The sequence below is a fragment of the Vespa velutina genome, chromosome 6 (assembly GCF_912470025.1).
Source record: "Vespa velutina chromosome 6, iVesVel2.1, whole genome shotgun sequence".
NCBI classification, from domain to species: Eukaryota; Metazoa; Arthropoda; class Insecta; order Hymenoptera; family Vespidae; genus Vespa; species Vespa velutina.
This window is the reverse complement of record NC_062193.1, coordinates 9,521,887-9,546,209: the sequence shown is the minus strand read 5'-3', so window position 1 is coordinate 9,546,209 and position 24,323 is coordinate 9,521,887. Positions and strand designations below refer to the sequence as shown.

The 24,323-nt window shown below is 42.9% G+C and overlaps 1 protein-coding gene across 15 annotated transcripts in view; it reads right to left on the bottom strand.

Annotated features, from left to right (window-relative positions):
* LOC124950087 (agrin-like) overlaps positions 1-24,323 on the bottom strand; it is a 240,663-nt gene that overhangs the window by 182,039 nt on the left and 34,301 nt on the right. For 10 of the 15 annotated variants that reach the window (XM_047496266.1, XM_047496272.1, XM_047496273.1 and 7 more), the window contains exon 1: positions 9,315-10,632. The exons of 4 other annotated variants lie outside the window; for them this stretch is intronic. Coding sequence is in view for 2 of the 11 variants with exons in the window: in XM_047496281.1 (XP_047352237.1) it covers positions 9,315-9,345 (31 nt within the window). In the remaining 9 variants the exon portion in view is untranslated. Of the gene's footprint in view, positions 1-9,067; positions 9,084-9,314; positions 10,633-24,323 lie in introns of those variants that run through there. One more of the 15 variants, XM_047496269.1, reaches the window with a different exon arrangement.

The window sequence follows — 24,323 nt, the reverse complement described above, 5'->3', positions numbered from 1 at the left end:
CTTCGACTAGAAGTATACATACGTTCTACTCGAATATCGTTATTCGAGCTTCCTACTTTTTTTCTTCTGTCGTAACATCGGCTATTTTCGTATTACAACGAAAATGATTTTTCTTTCTTTCTCGTTGTCATTGACACTTAACGTGGATCGTTTAAACGTCTGGCCGTAAGTTCCAAAACGATAAGAAACTCGTCTTTGCTAATTCTATTAGTCGAACACGCGAACTTCCTTGTGCCACAGGATAATGTGCTAGGAGCTTTTATCATATAGACGCCTAACTCCGGCTTCTCTTTCTATGCGAAAAAACGCAAATACGTTTCTCTCTCTCTCTCTCTCTCTCTCTCTACATGTCTTCTCCTTATGCGGATCGAAAGAAAGTCGATTTACATGGCGTACATTAAACAACCACGTTCGAACCTTCTCTTCGCCCTTCGACGCCCTACAATCCTTTCTCGAGGCGTTTGTAATGGGAAAGCCTTTATTAAGTCTTCAAGTTGGCGAGACGCGTGCCCGTCCATCTTTTCTGCTAGCTCGACGTGTGTTCTCCGTTCGGCTTTCTCTCCCCGTTGCATCGACCTCTGTCCCTTCGCCTTTTCTCTTTCCACCCTTTCATCGACGATTTCCAAGGCTTCGATGTAATTAGAAGACTGCTAGGTAAACGAGAGAGAGATCCACGATCGAACTCGACTCCTTTAACATCGAACCAACGAACGTACCATCTCCGTTGGAAATTCTCCCTAACGTGCACACCTTTTACACACCCACTACGAACTTCCTGTATACGTAAAGTATTAACGAAACGAAGCTACGTCGAACTAACGTTACGAGCGTGTTTCTTTAATGACTTTATCCTCGCTTACATTGCTATCTATGATATCCGTGTGCATTAGAATATATGTTTACAATGTGTGTACGTAGACAACGCGTGCAGTAAGGTGAAAACAAATTTGAGAGTTGTTGAAAAAAAGAAAAGAAAGAGAAAAGAAAAATCGTATGAAATTGATTGGACGAGAAGCAACATTACGACGCAAGAAATTTCCTCTCTCTCTTTTAGAGCTGATAAATTTTGAAGTCGCATTAGCGTGTTCTTTCGAAGCAAAGGCACCGTCTATGATTTTACAATCTGCCGTAATGCCGGAAGATCGAGCTGAGAGGGAAAAATATACGATGTCTTTGAGAAATCCCGGTTAAAACCTACACCAGGAAAGGCTAACGCATTGGAATCGACTGTTTTAGCAAAAGAAAAAGACTAAAAATGGGGGTGGGGAGGGGGGGGAGAGAGAGAGAGAGCGTCGAGAATCCACTACGACTCGAGTTAAACGTTTATAAGGTTTACGCGAGAACGTGAGCGTGCAAAGCATCTTTCGTACGGGTATGAGAAAAGAGAAGCTCTCGGTGCACCGAAAGTGGGCGTGCGTGGATGAGAAAATACGTCTCCCCTTAGCTCCTCCTCTTGTCTTCGTATTCACTCCTGTAAGTAACGTCTCATCGCCAACAAGATCCCACGGTACACAGGATCTTGTCAAACGAGATTTCAGAGATTCAACGCTGCTTTCGCTCTACCCTATATCACAACGTGTACGCGTACGATCTAGTGTACGTACTCTCTATATAAAAGTGTCACAACGTAAATTATATTATTATTAAAATAGAAACGATCGATCGTTATCGATACGTAAAAGTCCGACGATCTCGTAGGATCCGTTAGAAATATCGAAGCAGCAATCTTTCCAAAGGCAAAATCAAAATACTACGTGTCTATTTGCGTCACGAGTTAGCTTGGCTGTTTTATCACATTTTATCACGATTCATTCAATTCCTTGGAGCTTTGAATTTCCAAGTTTAGAATAGTCACTATAGGCGTCTCTGGCAAACGAGAGAAACACACAGCGGTCGTCATCGTAGCCGTCGTCGTCTGAGCTTAATGAAGCACAAGCATAAATCTGCAGCCTCCGCGTCTATGCTCTTTTTCTCCTTCTCTGTTTCTCCGTGTTTCTCCTATATATACAGGATACATACACCACCTTCGCTAGACGTTGTCACTTTTTTTCCTTCTTCCCTGTCCAATGCGAAAAGGGAGAGCTACGCGAGTTAAATGCCACGAGACGTAGACACGCAGAGGAGACGTAGTACTTACGTACGAAGGGCTCGCGCGCGATCGGGAAGAAAACTGCGTCTAGAAGGTTATGTATTTGTCACTGTTACTCTTGACACGCTATTCGTATTCAGTGACATAGAGAAACCGTTCCGTAAATCCCAAATGCGCAACTTCGCCAAAATTGCTTTACCGTCCCTTCGCGAATTCTTTCATTTGCTTTGGTTCTAAGCAAGATCTGATAGGAAATGACAAACCTTCTATACGTATTTCGTTTTCCTCCGTAGTATCGAGAAAAGGCAGACAGAGAGAAGAGAAAATATAAGGCAGCGGAGAAATCGATTTGCAGAAACGGAACGGAGAAAATGAGCGAACCCGAGGATTTCTAAGACCCGTAAAAGAGATTTTCGAGAGAAAGAGAAAGTAAGGAGATTTCGCTAGGAGCGGAAAATATAAGGGATTATATACCTAATCCTTCGGTACGCAGTTAAGAGCGTCATCTCCAGAAGGCATGGAACTTAAAAGAAAAGGGGGGGGGGAGAGAGAGAGAGAGAGAGAGAGAGAGAGAGAGAGAGAGAGCATCTTTGCTTCGTGCGCGCGCGCACCTGTGGCAATTAATGCAAATGCAGCGGAGCGCGCGTAATCGTTAGATAACAAAGCGATCTCGCTTCAAGGAAAAGTACTTCGCAGTGACATTCGAGTGAATTTACACGAGAGAAAAAGTAGGTGAGAGAAAAGCGCGCAGGAGAACGAGGAAAGAAGGACAGAGGGAAGGACGGAGGAAAGGAATGAAAGAAGAGAGAAGGAAAAGGAAAAAAGGATAGATAAAATAGTATGGTGGCGAAAGGGAGATGCGATGAAAAGCTGGTTTGCGAAGCCTCCAGGGTCAAAGATGCGTTCGAGCGTACTAATCGCTCGCGAAAAGGGAAGCGCGTTATAAGCATATTTTCGATCTAAAACGAGAAGGTGGTTGCAAGCTTGCAAAAGGAAAAGAAAAGAACGAGGGAAACATTGGAAAAGATGAAAGGACGAAAGTGAGAAAAAAAGAGGAGCGCGATGTCGAAAGAAGAGAAGAAGAGGATTCGCATTCTACAAACGATTTCGAGTCGAAAGGAGGAGAGAAGGATGAATTTGTGGTATCGGCCGGTCGCGGTCTCTCCTGTCAGAGATGACCGCGTGTGTACTTACGAGATATCGACGTGCCTGGGTCAAAGTGGTCAGGTCTTGGAATATTCGGGTCTTGGCCCGGAAGGGGGGTTAATGGCACAATGACTATAGGAGCAGCTTTTATCCTACGTGGGATATGTTGGGAGGTGCGCGCGCGCCTCTAAGCATCCAGGAATATTCGTTGAAGAGAACATGGAATATGTAGGATATATCATCGTAGATGTTCTACGCGATCGGATCGCTTCTCCTCTACAGGAATGCAGGTGTACGGAGGAAGTATCGCGAACGGCAGAGAGAACGTTGCACCCGTTTACACCCCGTGTCGAGGCACATTCGCTCGCCCTTTTCTCGGTGTGTTAGCGTTCATAAAAGGGAGGGTAGTCCCGCGCGATATACCTGTATATAGGTGCTTCTATTTGATCAGGCAAAGCAAACACGATATTTTCTCACGTGTAGATACGTATTCCACAAATCCTGGCAGCGCGTCAGTTTACGCCGCTATTATTTGAGCGATACGCGTACAAAAGGTTCGAGTTAGAAAAATTTCCCTTTTACGTATACATAAAGTAAATATGTGGATATATGTATGAGATAGGTATATTACGTACGCGTACGTATGCGAATCCATCGCCCGTATTCGGACAACGTGGTGGAATTAATTACGATGAAATAATAGAGGAAGCTTAAATGCGCATACACGTATAGAAGGATAAACTCGTTTCTGTTCGTTTTCAAGCAGGAGTAGTATTTACATCTCTCTTTTATGAAAAACATGTATATATCATCGAAAAAGGACTGAAAACTACTTCGAAAGGAAAGAGAGTATATGAAGATCCTTTGTGTCCTTAAGTAACTTCTTCTTTTTACGAAATACAAGAGACTAAACGTAAAAGATTGTAAAGGGTCGAGCAATTGCGACCAAATTGATTTTCTCGACGCTTTCTCGTTCACCTACTCTTTCTTCCTCCCCCCCCCCTTTTTTTTTTTTTTTTTTGTTTTTTTTTCTTTCTATCTATGCAAGGCCTTTTCGTTTATCCGCCATTTTCCTGAGACAAAGGACCTGACATTCTACCGAGAGAGTCGTTTTAACCGATATCTTCTAGAAGGTTCGTCGTCTCTTTTCGATGCAGTTCCTCTTCGTTATCGTCCTTTTTCATGGTTGCAGTGCGCCGACGCGAGTAGGATGGTAATTGGATAAGTTAATTAGCTTTTTAAATGAAACTTTGTCGAGCTTTTAGATGCTCCCTTTTTTCCTCCTCGGCAACTGTACCTCATCGTTGACGTCTTCGTCGTAGTGCTCATGGTGGACGTGGCCCGTGTTCCTTTCGAGGAGCCTTGAAATAAGCGCAAAAGCCAGCAAACCCTCTCTCTCTCTCTCTCTCTCTCTCCCCGCATCTTCTGACCCTTAATTGAAGCTATAACAGGTCCCTAGCCTCGAGCGCTCTTAATGCAGCGGGACTGCGTCACTTTAATTGAAAGTGCACGGATTCCTCTGATAGCTGTGGCCGCTTCGAGGTGCGGCGCTACAGGAGGAGTAAGGTATTTACCTTAAATGTACCTTGAATTGCGTTTCCTGCTAAACGCAGACCGAACGCCATGCTCCGTGTGTGTACACACACACAGAGAGAGAGAGAGAGAGAGAGAGTCCTCACCGTGTTTATTATCGCACGATTTTATATCTCCTTCATCTTGTCGAGCAAAATTTTATTGTTTTATACGTGACTCCGTAAATATTTGATCGACTCGTCGTTCCAATTTTATTTTTCTTACGCGACATTTTTTCCGTTTGGTACAAGCTGATTCGAACGCTCAAAAAAAATAACCTCAGAGATATCGGATTAAGCCAAGTTTTATCAAAGTTTCATTCTTACTCGATAAAGCTCCTTGCAAAAAAATATTTGAAGAAAGAGACTTAAGAAATAATTTCGGAAAAGCGTGCCTTTCTAAATGCGATCGTCGATTTTTTATTTGTTTCGTTTGCGAATGACGTTAAATTTCCATTTGACACAGTTACAAATGTCGTATTCATTAAGCTCGTAGTATAAAGTTCTTTTGGTGAACGATGGAAAGGGATTAGAGCGACGAGAATGAAACAACTATAGTACGATATTGCCAAGTAACACGTTTAGATGTAATTCAGACGACGATGTCCGTGGTACTCGTAAGTCAAGTTACACCACGCGGCGTCCGAAGATTTCGGGCAGTCCAATTACAGCTCTGAGTAATCATCCAAAGTTACGAGTTGCCGTTAACAAGTACCCTACTCTTGGAGTATTAACGCAGTTCCTGTTTCTTAGCCTGGATAATTCCTTGAAATCGCGTCGGAAACTTCCCATCCGTAAACGTAGGGAGAAATAGAGAGAGAGAGAGAGTGAGAGAGAGAGAGAGAGAGAGAGAGAGAGAGAAATGAGGAGAGAGCACCATTTCGACTAACACCAGATCTCTCGGCAAAGATCGATTGATTCGTCTTTATTAAAATGTAATTTCTAATTTATGCATACTGACATGTTACTTGAAAATATAGCAAGCAAAGAACGGGAATACAACGTATGAAAATAAGAATAAATCGAATGTGCTTACGAAAAAATATATATTTACGCTCCTTTGTCGTTTTACCTGAAAAGCATCCATTCGAGGATCTATCGTGTATATTCAAGTACTCTTTTACTAGACCATTCCTCTTAACGAAGCTGCTACGTATACGTATTTACTTAGATATATATGTAAATTCTCGGAATCGGTCTAGCTTCGCGATAGATGGAAAAAAAATAACGTGTCTCTGTACTACGAGCCTACTACGTACGAACGTCGCTGACCTACATAAATTCTTGAAAGAACCTGACTGGCACAATGACCCACTTTCATTTCTCGTCGGACCGTCAAAGTTAATATCTTTGAAACGATAACTTCTTTTATTTAGACGAGACTTTCTTTGTCGATAGATCTTTTTCTACGCGTTAAGAAATAAAACCAGTCGGATCGTACTAGTTGATTCGAGTCGATTCTCGCGCACAGGCTAAAGCTATTCGCTTTACTTCTTTCTCTTTTACAAGACTATAGCATAAAGACCTATAGCATAAAGACTATAGCATAACACGTCGAGTCATATGGCCATACTATGGCGATGGCTCGAAAAAGACGATCGATGTAACCAGTATCAAGTGGCAAAAGTTGAAAAATCATCTCTAAACGTAATGCGAACCGTCGATTATTATGCGATCATTTGTTTCGTCAAATAATCTTATTGGAAGAAATATAAAGAAATATAAACAATAATAAAATCGGAAAATAAAGAAAACAAAGACGGCGAGACTACATGGAATATGCGAGAACGTTTTGAATATTAAAATTATGAAATAATATGCGCATACGGGCGTTCTTTTATTCGCCAGTCCAATGTCGAATGAAAGGGAAAAAAGAAGAAGAAAGGAGATATGAAAAGTGCGCATAGTACGAATGAAGGCTCGTGCCGGTTCTCCCTAAGAGAGAGGGGGGGGGAGAGAGAGAGAGAGAGAGAGAGAGCACTTTTTCGACAAAGATAAAAAGCTAGAAAAAGCGCGAGCTAATGAGAATCCCGAAAGAGAATGACGCAATGGGAGATTAAAGGAGCGAAGTAAAATACGAGAAAATTATTGGCCTTACGTTTTTTTCGACAGCTCCCTATCTTATATTCATGCCAATGAATTAGTATATTCGAGAAACGGGGAATGAAGAATACGTCATTGACAGAAAAAGTGAATATGAGAAAATTTGTACTACGAGCCAAAGAGCCGAAAAAGAAGAAGAAAAAAAAAAAAAAGAAAAAAAAAAAAAAGAAAAAGATTCAACGAATATCAACAAATAAAAGTTGAGAAGGAAGGTAACGCTATTATAATACGTTGAAAACAAACGTCGTTATCTCTTTTGTTCCTTCAAGCGTAGAAATAATCGTAGCGTCGGTAATCGTGACCGTTCACGAGTCTTTCATAACGACAACGCAGAACGAACCAAGCAACGTTTTCAATGGACAAAGGATCCTGTCGAGCAGTCGACGAGGAAAAGAGAGAAAGTACCTTTGGTAGGGCATACGCGAGAATGAAAGGGAGAAGCAAAAAAAAAAAAGAAAAGAGAAGAGAAATGACGGAAGGCGAGTAATTAATTATCCATCGAACAAGAAAACGGTGGAGTCCGACGAAACGCCGATATTACTACTTACCGCAAAAGAACCCCTACGAAACGTCGCGCCGTCTTTCTCATTCTCGCTTTCTACGAGCTACAGTTTTTCTTTCTCGATGAATGAGAGAAAGTACACGCATAATTAATACTCTTAACTTTTCTTTGGAGAAAAAACAGGACGTTCTTTGCGTCGGGCAAACGTCAACGATAATGACAGCATTGCCAATGGGTGACGCGACAAAGAAGACGCGTTCGTATATACGACTAGATGGATAAATACATGCAAGATCTATGAAAAATATTAAAACCTGTATTAATTGTCGTTTACACCCCTACATATAACAAAAGACTCGCTCTCTCTCTCTCTCTCATTTTAAAATGTAAAAACAATGTGTATATATATTCGCTAAGAAATATTACAACTGTCGATAGCTGTGAACACATATCGTTATCGCGTGTAATTAGAAATTCAGATAAACTCGTTACTTCAAAATTCGTTTCATTCAATAGCACTGCTACGAAAAGCAGCAAGCACCGTTAATTAACATTTATCAACACCCTTCAACAATAACTCCTTTTAAATCGTCGGGAACTCACGAATCAAACATTCGTACGATCATATAGATAACGAGCCCACCGAGTAATTTCCAATGAGCTTCATTACAGTTCCCTTCAAAGTTTCCAGACCAATCAGGACTTTATCTTTGCCGTCATCGTTACAACGGGGAGAAGGAGAGAGAGAGAGAGAGAGAGAGAGAGAGACGGAGTATACCGTGCCAATCGATTCTCTCGAGATCGCGAGAACTTAAGCAGCAGGTGTAAGCTTCGGGGTAAACTTTCCTGCGATTAAGACAGGCAAAGCACGGAATTACCGGCAGATAGCCGAGCTTACTAACGTTTCATCGAGATTTCGATGAAAACGATGAACGTGATTATCGTACGTGATCGATAATAACACGATTCCTATCGTTAATTACGTTATACGTAGTCGAAAAATGATTCGATCGATGACCATGCGATATATCGCACGATTATACCAATAGTAAATCACGAAACGTCAGTCAAATGTGAGAATACGTTCTTCAACGTTTAAAAGTAAAACGATCGATATTGCGCGTTTCATAAAGTTTCGATAGTAAAATAAAAAGTAAATAAGCGACGATACTACTCCTCTTGTTGGACGTGTTTAATAATAAAAAGCAATCCCTCTTGTTAATCTTCTATCGTGGATCTCCGTTCCAAATATTTGCCATTGATGCACGGATACGTGAGAAAACACGAAAGAGATTCTTTCATGGTGACAGGAGCCTGAGAGAGAGGCGATACACGAATCTCCATTGACACGAGTTTGCTTCCTTAGGAACGATTTGACAAGAAATCAAAGGGGAAAAAAAAACAAACAAACAAACAAACAAAAGAAAAAGAAAAAAGGAAGGAAAAGAATCAGAAACGTCTCGGAGACGGATTATCGTTCTCTGGAATTCTCAGTCGCATGAACTCTTTGCACAAAAGAACGTAATTCGCAAAAACTATCTCGCTATAAACTGTCGTATAGAACGTACACACAAGATTTTATTACTTTTCTTAGTTTCTTCGAGAAACTTTTCTACGGATGTATTCCTAGCGTCAAACTTTCGAGTAAATACTCACGTATTTCCGATTCGTCTTGAAAAGCATCGATCTTACGAAGAAAAATAAAAGGAGACACATGTGCAAAGCGAAAATGTAAATTTTTCGTAAAATCGATCATAACCTAATCGTTATCTCGCGACGTGCTACTAAAAACAAAAAAAAAAAAAAAAAAAAAAAGAAAAAAAAAGAGAAAAAAGAGCAGAAAAGAAAAACATGCAGCTCCGAATGGCGATAACATCGGGTCACGATGCCAACAAATATTTACCTGTCGCCCTTGTCATTTCTTCGTCGTTCATCCCCGCAAAGGCGCAGCCCTTTCATTAACGCGTGCGGTAGATCCATTCCCCCCTCCCCCCGTTTGGGAAACGGCTCGAGTCACTCGCTCCTCTCTCTCCTTTCCTCTCATTTCCTCTCCTTTCACCGATCACATTCTTCGTCGACACACCGAAAAAATAAAGTAACGAACGCTTCTCCCTTTTCTTAGTCGAACGGTTGATAGCCGCGCGAGCTCGGTTATTACGAACTTTTTGCGAGTTCGATCTTCGTACGATATTTCTTCGATCCTTGTCCGGGACAAGGGAAATGAAGACGAGATAACAGTTCGATACGCTATTACACTCGAAAAGGTGCGATCTTATCGTTGAGCATCAGGATTCGCAATCGTTTTTTCGAGGACACGAAGCGACAACGTTGCCCCGCCACGAGACCGCGATGGCTATCGCGCGCGTTGGGACCTCCGTATATCGATCCCACGCTCGCAAAACTCGCGAAACGAGAACGCTTATATTTCTTTCTCTCCCACTCTTTCTCTCTACGAGCACGGGGATTCCCGCGGACGATTTATTCGCAACAACGAGATACGTCCGTCCTCTTTTATTTTGTTTTTATTGTCTCGAGATACGTGTCATTTACGTTCTATCCTCGAACCGATTCCGACACGAGAAACAACGACGAATGTACATCGTCGTACGAGGAGCAAGTTTCTTCATGCGATAGGAAAAACAGAAGTATTCTTCGTCGTTGAACATTCAATTTTCTCTTGGATCATCGGTATACTAGCCACTATCGATCATTCACTTTTCACCCGTTCACTCTCTTTATATATATATATATATATATGTACATATATGTATATATATATATATATATATGATATCCGAAAATATTCGGCACACAGGATTATCATCGAAGAAACTCGCTCGCTCGTCGTCGTCGTCGTCGTCGCCGTCGTCGTCGTCGTTGTCGTCGTCGTCGTCGTCGTCGTGATCCAAGAAGAAACGTGATCCAACGAGCGACTAATCCGGATCTCGAGTTCTCATCGTGGAAGGCTTCCTGATATCCCTTGGAGATCGATCCATAGGTTATTGTGCTTTCTACTTGTAGGGGTGGCGGCATTCGATCGAGGACGCGAATAAAAGATTATCCATTAAATCTCGTGCGATCTAGAGGGAATGGATAAAAGGGTAGCAAGAGATTACGATAGAGGAGGAAAACGAAAAGGTCGTCGTAGACGAGACGCGAGGGCTCGGCACGCACGCGAGCTTGCCGGCCGACTGAAGCACGGCTCGAGCGTCGAACGAGCCCAAACCCGAAACTCGACTCGTCTCCGTCGGTTCTCCTCTTCGTGTCTCTTCGCTCCCCCCTCTCCTCTTCAGTGCCAGCCTCCTCTCCTCGTCGCTCTCTTTTCCTTGGGGACATGGACGCGGGAGGGGGGGGGAGGGCGGGGGTGGCAGGTACACTTCGGGGTTGGAATGAACAAATGCGAGAGAGAGAGAGAGAGAGAGAGAGAGAGAGAGAGAGAGAGAGAGAAACCATGCGCGCAGAGGGATGGAAGCGAAAGGGCGGGAGCACTCGGCGCGTGCGCCAGGTGAATCGCCAGACGAAGAGGAGCATCGCGAACGTATACTTTCTACCTGACGTTCGTGCTACTTCCTTCAGCTCGACCGATTTAATATCTTTTATCTTATCTCTATTTATAAATACTCTTAGCTCGTTTACGATTCTTCCTACGAATCGAATACTTTTTCCTCTACTTCGATTAATATTAATAATTAAAGTATATACTTTTATAAAGCGCCATTAAACGTTCTTTTTCCTTTTCTCCCTTCTCAATGATGCAAAGTTTCATCTCGTAAGGTCCAACGTCTTCGAATGTCTCGAACGACGAAGCATCGATTTTTCTCCCTCGAAACGTACACTGGATTCGACCGAATGAACTATTCTCAAACCAAATTTTTTTTCGCATCTATTAATACTTGAAACTCTTATAGATTATTCACGAATCCTTGATGATTCGACGCGAGATCCGTAAGATTTAAAAGCCATAATGACCATTTTACAGTCTTCTTAAGTTCTCATCGAATTCGGATATATCGAATGGAAACTCGAATGCACAGACGTCGTTCCCGATTAATTAACGTCAGTCACGATAAATCAATCGAATCGTTGTTCTCGATGCAGTCAACGATTCCCCCTGGATACGCCGTCTTGATTCTCCTTTTCCTCCTTCCCTCTTTCTCTCTCTCTCTCTCTCTCTCTGTCTCTCTCTCGTTGCTCCTTCTCTTCCTCACCTTCCCCCTTCACTTTCTTCACTTTCCACGGGGTTACCCCCGTTTCGATGTAGGGAATCAATCACCCCCGAAACCACTTCACCCTCGAACTTCGGCAATATGTCTCACCGTGCACATACTCGTCGATTCCGTCGCATTGCACTATTGTTGCTACTTCTACTAATACTATAAAACGCGGGCTAAGGCAAAAAGGTCAGTATCGTAGCCGAGAAATGCGCGATCCTTCCCAACTTCTGTTATCGCTTTCGCAACGATAATCGAGTACGCTCTGCGAGTCTTTAAGTGGAAAACTCGATCTATCCTTTCTCCATGACTCTACTTTTAGTTCTACTTCTTGGATTTCTTTTCCATATTACGCGACCTAACGACAAATTCTTTTCTATCGCGATTTCCAAGATGCATACTTTTTATGCATAATGTCAAAGATGGACTAATCATCAAGAATTCGTTTCTTTGGAATTTTCTCCTTCGACAAATTCTTTCGCCATTCTTTTTTGGTCTGTCTTTTTATCGATTTGTCGGAAAGAAGAAAAGAAAAGAAAAGAAAAAAGCCAAAATGATAAAGGGACGTAGTGTGCGAAAGGTCGGCTGGAAAGCGAACCAAACTCCATCGGCCGAGGTCACTTAATGAGTACAGACAATATAACGATAATCAAGATAACGCAGGCAGCGGCGAGCCGCGAGAGATCCGTTTAGCCTCGATCAAATTGCCACTATTATCAGTTATCGAATTATTACAGCAAATTGTTCGCGTTTGCCTTTAACCAGGCATTACCGACTGTATCGTGGCGGCAAAGCTCCGCGACTTGTTTCTCCTCGTTCATTTTCACCCTTAGATTTTTATTTCTCGCACGAATGGGTTCGTCCTCATTCGTCCACGTTTCTCTTACGTCGTCGTTGCTACTTGCGCCCTCGGTATCCTGCGACCAGGTGCACCATCGTTCGCCTAAGCACGCACAGTAAATTCCAAGTCGAAGAACTTTGTACACACGCGCGCACAAACGCTCGCAACGTTACGTAGGAATGCGACGCGACGCCAGTCGAAACGTGCCGCTACCATCGGCATAGCTTCTAGAAAACGGCACGAACATAATAGGAGAGAGAGCGAGAGAGAGAGAGAGAGAGAGAGAGAAAGAAAAAGAACCTCGACAATCGATGCTACCTACGGCATGTATCTTCGTTTCTACCGGATACGATCATAATACGCTAAGTCTGAATTATAGGTATTGGCAATAGCTTTCCGACACATCCCGTAGAAATATTCTCTTACGCCATCTCTACCTTTCTAGTTTTATCTTCTTCTTTCCTTTTAGCCTTACCACAAGGATGAGCCTTACGAACAAAGTACCGCTATCTATGCTTTATGGTTATTTTCTTCCTTTCCCTCTTTTGCCTTTTGCCTTCTTTCCTTTTACTTTGGAAGGCTCCTTCTCTCTCTCTCTCTCTCTCTCTCTCTCTCTCTCCCTCCCTCCCTCTTGCCTCGCGTTTGATGTAACAATAAGCTGTTCGAACGAAGAGAAAAACGAAAGTTTACGCTTTCTTTCGGAGGTACAATGAGAATGACTAGAGGGAGAGGAAGAAAAAGAAAGGTACATTAGGAGAATTATGCAGCATGAGATCGATTATACCGTTTTTATATCTTACTCGTGACTCCTACTCTCCGGTGACCGGCATAAGGCCTTGAATAACGATCCGAGCCGTCGTAATAATAAATATCTATGTATGGATCTCCCTTATCTCTTTGACCGTACATTAAAGCAACCCTTTCCGTAGGTAGGCTCCCCTCCGTGTCTCATTTCCCGGTACACCACTCGAGTAACGCGTATCGTACCGTGTCGTTTTTCAAACTGTCCGCTGGGCACGCGCAGCCCCTTCCTCTCGGCGCGCGTATACGCTCGCCGAAATTCCACAGGACAGAACTTTCGATCGGCGAGCGTGACCTCGTTCGCGATTCCATAAGCGATCGTTGATACGAGAGAACGTGATAAGTCGAATCTTGTTTTTCTTTTCACTTTTTTCCCGAGAGTCTCGAAACAAATAAAAAAGACAGCGGAGAATGAAGGAAGAATAGATTGAAAATCTATGTCGGTTTGTCTGGTCCGGGCTCGAATTCAGCCTTATTACATATAGACGCTATGTCGGCTGGAAGTCTCGTTCGGATATCCTAGAAGTGAGTTAGAAGTAGAGACGATGGTTTCATTCGGCTCAGTGTTCCCGAATCTCGGCGGGGTTAATAGTCGTCGAATAGTGCCTGGAGGGATCCGGTAGGAACTACTGCGGGTCCGCTTCCTCCTTTCTCCTCCTGGTTCCATTATTGTGCGTTTCTAAAAGATCGAATCTCTACCATTCGGCGGCCCCTTATTCCCTACAACCCATCTAAGCGCCTTTCCATCCGTCACTCGTTCGTTATAATAATATCTTCTCGGACGCGACAGATCACACTCACTTTACGTGAGACGTTAAACGTTCTGCGTCGATGGTTGGACGATCGACGGCCATCTTTTGAAAATACCGCCAATTCGATTCGACGAGGTTTATAGATATGCGGGCTCGTTATAATCCATTCGGATTTGATTTAAAACGTTTTCCAAGGATATGCACTTTTATCGACCGACAGTAACAATATAGCTGGTTGAGAGAAAATAGGGATATCTGTAATTGAATAAAATCGGTAGAGTACGAAGCGAACGCTTTAATCGTGGTCAGGATCGTTATCTTGCTTCGATTCTCTCGCGATAAAAGTGCTCCTCTTTGGGAATCATCGACGGCGGTGGTAAGATATAATATTCAACTCGTTATTAACGCCGATAATGAATGAGTTCGTACTGCGGAACGAACCTCATCATTTTTTACGTTGAAAACTCGAAATATTACGTTTGGTTACGTTATCCAGATACATTAGGTAGGCTTCTATGCCGAACACCTCGTACGTCCAATTACGAAAAGTGTGTTATTACGTCGAACTCGATACGATCGAATTATCTTTCGAGATGCGCTCGTTTCGTCGTGAAAACTCGTTTCTGTACGTTCTTCCTTTCCGTGAGTATTTTATCGAATTTTATACATATAAATTGCAGACGCCAAACCACGACGAATCGTCGAATACCCGAGGAATATAACGATATTTGCCGGGAAATAAAATATTACGGACGTTTCTTGACGATAACTCGCCTATATTACGTGGACAAATTCCATAACTGGAATGTACTCGCGTGATGACAAACGGCGGGCGCATAGGCGAGGGCGAAGGCAACCTCGTAACGTCAGCTACTCGGCCACGAAAGCACCGATCCGTTTATCTAAAGAAAATTTATCTTAAGTACCTTCTACATGGGCGCGCATTCAGAACGATACACGAATAGTATCCAGGAGAGATCGATTGTGGTCGATGCCCATAGGGGATGATATGATGTTCGAACGTATACTATAGACTTACGTGCATAGATTCTACTTTCAGTCGAAAGTTCGCTCGTCGCCCAAATTTCATTGGCCTCTTTCATGGAATTATGCTGCCACGAGTGGAAGGAAGATGACTTTCTATGCAAACAAAACCGAAACACCGTTCTCCCACGGAAATCTGTCTCGTCATCCACCTCGTAGAATCGCCGATCGTGCACCAAAGATACCCTCGAATATCTCCTCTCCCGAGTCGAACGTCAGCCGCCGATCGATATGTTTTCCCATTCTAGCAGCCTTCCTTCATCGCGACCCCATACAAGCTCGACATAAACAAAATCATATCCTTATGCTCTATTCAAGATTGATCATTGCATTTTCCTTCCTAATTTTCTTTTTATTCCTTTTTATTTCAATGCGAAGACGACAGCATTGTCGTCTCTTCGTATCCCGGCCCTCGGTTTCTTCTTTTTTCCCCCTTATGCTGTGAAAACGAGAAAAGGCGCCGAGGCGAGGTAACAATGTAATTTTGTGCCCGTAACGTTCCAACGAGAGAGAACAAGCCGAGAACGCGACAAGATTGTCTTTCGCTCGGTGCTTAAGGATTTATATGCTTGCGTCTATGCCGAGCACGCGCGCAAAAGAACCATCTACCGCTTTAAGCGGAGATAATATACATCGAATTAAGCGGACATTGCCCCGCGGTACTATACACATACGCGTATATGTACGTTCAAACTTTGTTCCGGCCTTTGATACGAACAAACATAACTACAGGCGGTATCGAGGAGAACCGTGTAATCAAGTAAGAGTAAAAGGAATATTTACAAAGTGGAGTATCGTCAAGATGTTAAGCAAAAACTAAGCATTCGACAAAGGAAGCGTTTGGAAGAATGAGATTGGAGCATGAGTTCGACAGAATTTCTTCGACGATTAAGTAGTACTCGGCATTGCATCTACTTTGTACGTTTGTAAAGATACATACATATATATAAACATATATATATATATATATAATGCATGTATGTATGTATATACATATATATATATATATATATATATATATATATATATATATAGAGGGAGAACATTATACACGCTCCTCCGTGTTCCTCTACAATGCGAGGTCACGACGTTGCTGGATATTGCGATACCACGGAATTTCAAGATGGCCGTGTCCCGGAGACACGAAGATGCCGAGAGCAAAAGGAATTCAATTTCGTGCTCCGCGTCTTTTGTGCGAAAGGTTATACAGGTATTTATGTGTAATATCGACTATCGCTCGCGCATCGATATTTTTATCTTTAGGAAGGAAAAGAAAGAGGAAGAAGAAGAAGCAACGGCAAAAGAAGAAGATCGGAGTGCGACGTCAAAGAATATCAAAATCCTTTCCGACACTTTTACCTATCGCTCGTTACGTTCCATTTTTAAAGAGCCAACGTAAATCGAGTCGATGATTTACGTAACGACAGTCATTTTCCAACACGTGCTCTCGATCAATTCTTCTTGACATTTTTCTTAAAGCAAGAATGGATTCGGGATGGAAACGATAATTACGTTGACGAATCATTGTTTTCCGAGGCTCTAGTATCCTCGAAGTAAATGAATTTTTCTTTTTCTCTTTTACCAGCATGGAATCATTACTTCAATCAATATTTAAACGATTAATTACAAGTTTGTTCGCTGAAAGAACGCTCTTGAGAACGATTCTGACACGTTCGAAAGAGAAAAGGCAACTTTTGATAAAACAAGTTTGTGTTTTCCGTGAATTTCCTATACCGTAAGAATCTTGTGGAACATCGATAAAGATCGTTTCAATTGCCCGTTCAATTACCAACCATGATTCGTCCAAGATAACTTTCTCAGAGAAAAAGATCTGCCTGTTACATTTAAGTGTATACATTTAGGTATTTCCTCGTCACATTCATTTCCGTACAAATATAGTAGTCTCCTTCGAAGAAACAAAAAATCAAGAAGAACTTTTCTGAAGAAGGAAGAAACTTTCTCTTAAAGTATCTCTTTGAATCGTCAGCTTTCTCTCTCTCTCTCTCTCTCTCTCTCTCTCTCCTTCCCTCGCTCCTTCGTACTTTTGAAAAGCGTCTATTCTCTCGACCGATTCTCTTATAAAGACTTATTATAAGTCCCTGCGTTATGCACGCGTCTTGAAAATCTCAGACAACTTTTGGAAGAACGCAAAGATAGATAAAAATAGAGAAAAACAAAATTGAGATTCCTATTATCGATCCGTCGTTTAATCAAAGTTAAATCATCGACCACGAGTAAGTAAGCAGTTTATAGAGTGTATTGGTCAGCGTACGAGCTAGGTGTCCAACAAGCGAAATGGGCTTTTACGCGGCGTGTGAGTGAGATAGAAAGAGGACCGTCCGAGATTCGCGCTCAAGCTGAAATTGTATGCGATGTGGTCTCTCGACCGAGGTTTACCTGTGCGCACCATTGTGCACAAATGCTTTGCGCGTGTATCATACCGAGAATGAAGAGTGAGAGGGAGCAAGAGGAAGCTACTAGTACCTGGCCAGGCCGCGTTCTCTACCATACGAGAGCAGGCATAGTTTGAGGCGACACCTAACCTGAAATCGCTTGACCCGTCGTTACTAGCACCGTGCTGGTGGCTGCCGAAGAGAACAAGGACGACCGAGAGAGAAACGGGACAAAGCGCGTGCGGCCGGGAGAGAAACAGAGAGAGAGAGAGAGAGGGAGAGAGAGAGAGAGCGCGTGCGGGGAAGGGGGAAACGGGCAAGAGTGGGAAAAGGAAGGGTCGAATGGGCTGGCGAGAGAGAGAGAGAGAGAGCGAGCACGACTGTGTTCCAACGTAATATGGGCTTGTTCCCGTTTGCAACGGGGGTTCAGCCGCGCTTTGCAATTAGCCTTTGTCGCGAGTGCACCGACCAACAGTCCACCCTCCCACTTTTCTCCTCCACATCTACCTTCTCTCCTTTCACTCCTCCCCCCGATACCACTACCACCAGGACCACCACTAGCACCACCACCAGCATTACCCGCCGTTTCCCTTCACCGAACCTCGACGTGACATCCAACCGTCCAAGCAGAGTCGCTTTAACGCGCGCGAAAGAGTGCGCGAAACACAAAAAATAATTGCTAGCTTTGCGGCTCTCAGGCAATACCACCATTTTCGTCTCTTTCCTTCTGCCGTTTCACGCGACCTCTGCCTTCTTTTTTCTTTCTCTTTGTATTCCGTCGCTTTCCATTACGCAGCTATATTATATATTTTATATAGATAGAAATCAAAACAGATCTTTCTCATAATTTTTCTTGATTTCTCATAGAATAATTTCTCATAAAATGGGACGTTATAATTAAAATATATGTAGGAGTGCGTATCGGTGCGAGTTCAATTCGAGTAGGAAATCGCGAATCGTCTTTGACCCAAAATGGGATTCAAAATGGGCTTCTACTTTGACGACTTTATCGAATCGTCTTACGGACGAGATGAGGGTTCAATGTCCCGTACGAATCGCGATATACACGTGATTAAGAGTAGATTCAAACGGTGTAATAGGGTGTATTCGAGCGTGCCCTCTGAGAACACCGACGCTCGAATATATTTGGCAAACGGAACGATCGCAATTTGGCTCGCACGATTTGTCGAAACTTCGATGCTTCGAGCGTTTTATCGATGATTCCCCGAATGAACTCTATGTATTCGCGTAATAGTAAATGAAAACTTTAACGGGATCGGCGTTGGCTCGAGAATGGCGTCCTATCTTAAAATAAAATCCCTTACATGCGATACCATTGAGAAATTAATTTCATCGATATTTCTCGACTATTTTCGCGGTATCTATCTATCGACCTACGACTAAACATAGACTATTAATTATTTTCGCTTTTCCGTCAATATTATCGGAGAATTATCGATTACTGCCATATATCACATAATTATTCTATTATCGGTTCGGAAGAATATTAATCCGATGGATCAGAAATAGAATACAAAAGTATCGAATTTGAAAATCTTTGAGTCAAGACGACGAGTAGCCGATTTTCGTTGATTAGCCTTTAAATTTATATTATTACATTTAGATGCCTATAAACGATAGAAAAGAAAGGAGAACGATAAAAATCGTTTCTCTGAGAATATATCCCTCCTCCTTCGAGTTTTGATGATTTATCGCGCGAAGCTTCCGGCAGCATCTAACCGAGAATCGTTTGAAAGCAGCGAATATTATGCAAACGAACGGGCGAACGAACTAACAATAAGTACGTAAGATGATTATTGTATGAATTCAAAGTAAGCAAAGCCTTCCCTTCTTCTCCCTCGTCCATTGGATTCGGGGGAAGCGCGGGGTTGGGGTTGGGGTTGGGGGGGAGGAGGGAGGAGGAGAGGGGACACGGTTGGGCCTGGGTGGGGCGGCGGTGGGGTGCTAGAACGAAAGTGGAATTCAAATTGTTATTTTAATATTTATCACCCGCCTCTTAAATCCCTTGGAAGCCCGTCTGCCCGTGGGATACCGAATCCACCTTGAAGCATAATCTTCTCTGAAAAATGCTAAACGCCCAGCTTAGCGCCTCAATATTTCAACCGCGTTTCAACCGTTATATAAACCAGAGAGATTCGTCGGTTGTTAATCTCGAGAGAAAAGGAAAAATACAGTTGCGCGGGGCTCTCGCAAAAAGCAAGATATACGCAAGTAAGTAGTATTGTATCCAAGTAGATACTTACACGTATCGACGTCAAGTTGAAATTTACGCTAATTACGATCCGTGAAACGGATTGTCAAAATCGCGTACTTAGTAGTCACTGTACTAGTCCCATCCGAGGTCCGCGCGAAATATTTCCCTCTCGCGAGCATGCAAAAGGAAGGAAGGAAAGGGTAGGAAAGGTTTAAATCGTTTCGGCAGGTAAGATCGACGAACGATCGAGCTAATCTAAAATCTAAAACTTTAAGCACGAGTCGAAGGGTTGATTTTAATCGGAGGTTATGCTGCCGCCAATAATCGGCAGTTAACCGAGCTCGAGCTGGGGTTCGCTGATAACGGACTTAGGAGGGTTGCGTCGCGGAGAGAAGCAAAACCCCTTCTCCTCCTCCTCCTCCTCCTCCTCTTACACCTACACGGTGACTACCGAACGTGTTCCGATTCCGAACTCGACGTTACACCGTCACGGTTACTATCGCCACGAGGGATACTAGAGCCTCGAGTTAACGACGCTCCACGTACGTCGATACGAGATAATCGATCGATCGTCTTCTTAATTAGTGGCCAACCATTTAGAATGCCGATTCAATTACACAGTCACGTAATCTGCTTACGCGGCAAGCTCGGCTCTCCCTTCCACCGCATCGATGTCAGCTTGACTGGTCGTTTGGGTAATCTGACGCGTGCGTTCTACCTTGTGTATGTCTCTCTTTCCTTCGATTCTATCGATTTCGATTCGTGCTCCTCCGTCGCTCGTCTGGCGCGATATTTTGCAATATTACGAGGATGCGATAATAAATTTGATAGCGAGATAATAAAGGCGATAATAAAACGTCCGATGTCTGTTTGCGAGCGTTGATTCCATCGGAGATTTTCTCCGGGAAACTAAAAAATAACTGCTGATTCGCTGCGAACGCTGAACGTCTTTCTCTCCTCTATTCTTCTTTCGCTTTCACAAGCTTTTTACTTCCTCACCGGGCGTTTTCCTCGCTTCGCGGAATATGTTCCGGCTTATGAGGGTCTCCTCGGCGTCGTGTTTTTTATTCCACCAGAGTGAATGTTTTTAATTCCGTAGAGGACGTTTTCCTCTTTCCGTCCGTACGAGCAAACGCAAGTGCGGATCCGTGGAACGAACAATGGAAATAAAAATAATTTCCTTTGCGAAATACCCTCGGCGTTCATTCTTCCTAAGATGATTAACTGGTGTGATGATTCGAAAAGGATTTTTTAATGTATGTCTTTTAAATACATCGACGTCGGGCTCGACTTCGACCTACGAGGCACAACGAACTCTTTTTCCTTTCATACGTGTTTACTTTCGACGATACGGATGTATCGAGTATCAACGAGCGTAACGTTGACCTCCTATCGTCGCACCTTTTCCATCCCTTCCCCGAACGCATCTGCCCAGATGAAATTTTTCCACTTTACTTTCTAGCTATCCTGCATCGATATCAAATTCCTTCTCTTTCCTTTTACTTTTCCTTTTATTTCACCATATTCCTAACACTTCCAACTGCGTATTTCCCTTACCACTTTCCTTCCATTTCTCTTTTCTTCTTATCTTCTGTCTTACTCACCAGTACCTGTAAACCCAGTACCTGTAAAACCAGTAACCCTTAAAAGAAGGATATTCTATTTTTCCGTTGTTGCTGAGAAAGCCGACGCAACGGAAGACGATACGAAAAGGAAGCCGCTAGAAAAAAAGTAAGAAAGACTTTTCGGAATAATGGGATTTTTAAGAGAAGCGCGTAAAAAAACGGGAAAATCGATAGAACATTGATAAAGAGTTACCGAAGGTAAGGAATAAATTTCAATCTCTCAACTCCTCGCGTTTGTTTGTCTTCTCTTTCGCTAAAGAGAGGTGGAGAGAGAGAAAACTCCTGTCATCAGAGACAGGAGCAAAGACGACTGTCTTCTATTCTGTCCTCCTGTCTCTAATCGGAGATTGTTCTCGGATCTGGTGCTCTCCTTCGCTCGAGTTACGTCGAATACTTCCGAGATAAGCTCGTTACTTAACCCTTCTCTATTCCTCGGAGTCGTCTCCATAAACCTTGGCTCGAATTAAATGCACTGAAACGACTCTCGATGACTCGAGAGGAGAAAGTACGAAACTAAAATATGCGCGCTTTCCTCTACTCTGACGACGTAAAAGTTGAAAAATAATTTCACATGGCTCATTTCGAACAAATAAATTCATTCTTTGCCGACAAAATGTATTTCTTTTTCAATTCGAATGCGTCGAAGTTACGCCATCACGACACACATGTCTGTCAACCGATGAGGACAGTATACAGACAAGTTTCACTTAAGAAATTCTGTGCGATTATTAGTTGAACAAGTAGTTGCCAGGTTTCCTGGAGTAGGAGTTGGAGGAAAGCGAATGAGAATGAGCGAGCGAGAGAGAGAGAGAGAGAGAGAGAGAGAGAGAGAGAGAGAGATGGAAAGCAGGTTCTCGGGAGGGTTAAAGCGAGGCTTGATTAGGCCGCGGCAACTTGTTTCCGTCCGGAACCCTTGCACGAACTTAAACCATATTAAATTGCGCTTAAGTCTGGCGCGTGCTGGAAGCTCTCCGCAAAGATGACGATATGGTAGTTACGAGGAGGAAAAGAGAGAGAGAGAGAGAGAGAGAGAGAGAGAGAGGAAGATAAAGTAGAAAGGGTGAAAGTGGGAAGAACCACAAACGACGAGATGTGCCACCCCTAGAGTCAAATGCGAGGAAACTTTGAGGAATTTAATAAGCGCGTAGTCCGCGCAGGTTACGCGCCGTTAATCCAGTTCCTCCGAGAAGGACCACCAGCTTCTAGAGTAGGTATCTAGGAAGAAAGTGAAAGATAGAGAAGAGAGAAGAGAATGTTCACTGTTCCGATTATCTTAAAAAGTTATACTCCCCCATCTGGAGACGTACTCTCAGGACCTAATTATGCGGCGACACTTTGAAAGAACGTTCCGCAAATGTCCTCGTTTAACTCGACCGTCCGACTTCTTTTTCCTCCAGGAAAAGGTACCTCTGTATAGTATATACATATATATATATATATATATATATATATATATGTGTGTGTGTGTGTGTGTGTGTGTGTGTGCGTGTGTATAAATATAGGGAGAAGAGCGAGGTCTGTACATGCTCGTTAACCCGAAAATTTGTATCCGCCAACGAGATACTCTGCGTCGAAAGGACGAGCTCTTCTCCCTTCTGAAACGACCTATCCTTCCCACAAAAATGTTGCGTTCTCATAGTCGTCGGAGCAACGCGCCTTTTTACCCGTTTCTTTTTCTCCCCTTTGACGGGGTCTTTGACGAAATTATACTTTGAATACTGAGAATATGCTTCGAAAAGCGCGAAAATTCACGTGTAAAGAAGATCGTGTACCGAGCGAGTAGACCAAAATTCTCGATTTATATTATATAATAGATAGGAAAGAAAACGTATAGGTGGTATATCGAGTAATTAACGTTAAACGCGTTGACTTTATCATCGCTTCTGGGAGCTTTTGCGACGGCACGAATAACGGAAGAGGAGTTAAAACCGTAATTGTGCCGGTACGAAGATTCGCAAGGCTCGAATTAACTTCCGTGGTGGATAGTAGCTAGGTCGATCGTCGAGGCGAACGGCAACGATACCGCAGAATCTAGCTTCCGTTCCTGAGAGGATACGAGAACGTTGTATTCGACCGTATTAGCCGTCCGTGTGTTTACCAGTGGCAAACAGACGAAACCGGTAATTATATTTGACGTCGATTCCTTAAGCACACAAAACGGAATCCGTTACGGATCGCGTCCGTCAAAGAGGTGTTACGTATTCCAACATACTCAAATGCACGCTTCGGCTCGTACGATGATTGTCAACTAATAAACAGCTTTAATGCTATAACGTTAGATGAAATTCGATCGAATCGTATAGGATTCTCGTTCGTTTTTAAGATATCCCCGTAATGGGGAAGATAAAGGGACGACAATTTGCTTTCTACGAATCCTTCGACGTCGAAGGAGAGGTTATATAGACGCGAGCCTTTAACGTCGAAGGTTAGATTATTTTTATTGCCGTCGCATAACGACGATTCGGTAACCTGGTTTATACCTGATATGGGAGATATTATTCGATCGTGCTAGAACGTCTGTAGAGAGGAAAATTCTGACGAGAGTACACGTAGTGCCCTTGTCTAATCTAGAACTCGGGCAGAATGGACTCGGTTCGAGTAGACGATATGCTATTATCGGTGCACTTTGCCTGATCGATATTCTGCCTAAACTTTTTTAAAACGTAATATTATCGCGTCGCATTCGGCAAATCGATTATCTATCGTTCATCTATATTTAGATTTATCTTTCTACGATTTGCCGTCGCCTCCTTTTCTTCTTAACAAGATTAGTAAAGGGCAGCGCGTCCCCTTTTTTATCGCCCCCTGCCTCTTTAGAGATTATACCGTATTTGAGAAGGAAAGAGATTCCTCGTCGCGTAACTTTAATCTTTCTTCATTAGATCGGAGGATTACAAGGGCTCATTTACCGAGTACTAATTATAATATCAGGCGCTTCCGTTCGTTCGAAATTAAATTTTCTTTACGCATGGTTTACGAGTAAATTAAGAATATTTGCAATTATAAACTGTAGACGAAGATGAACGTATG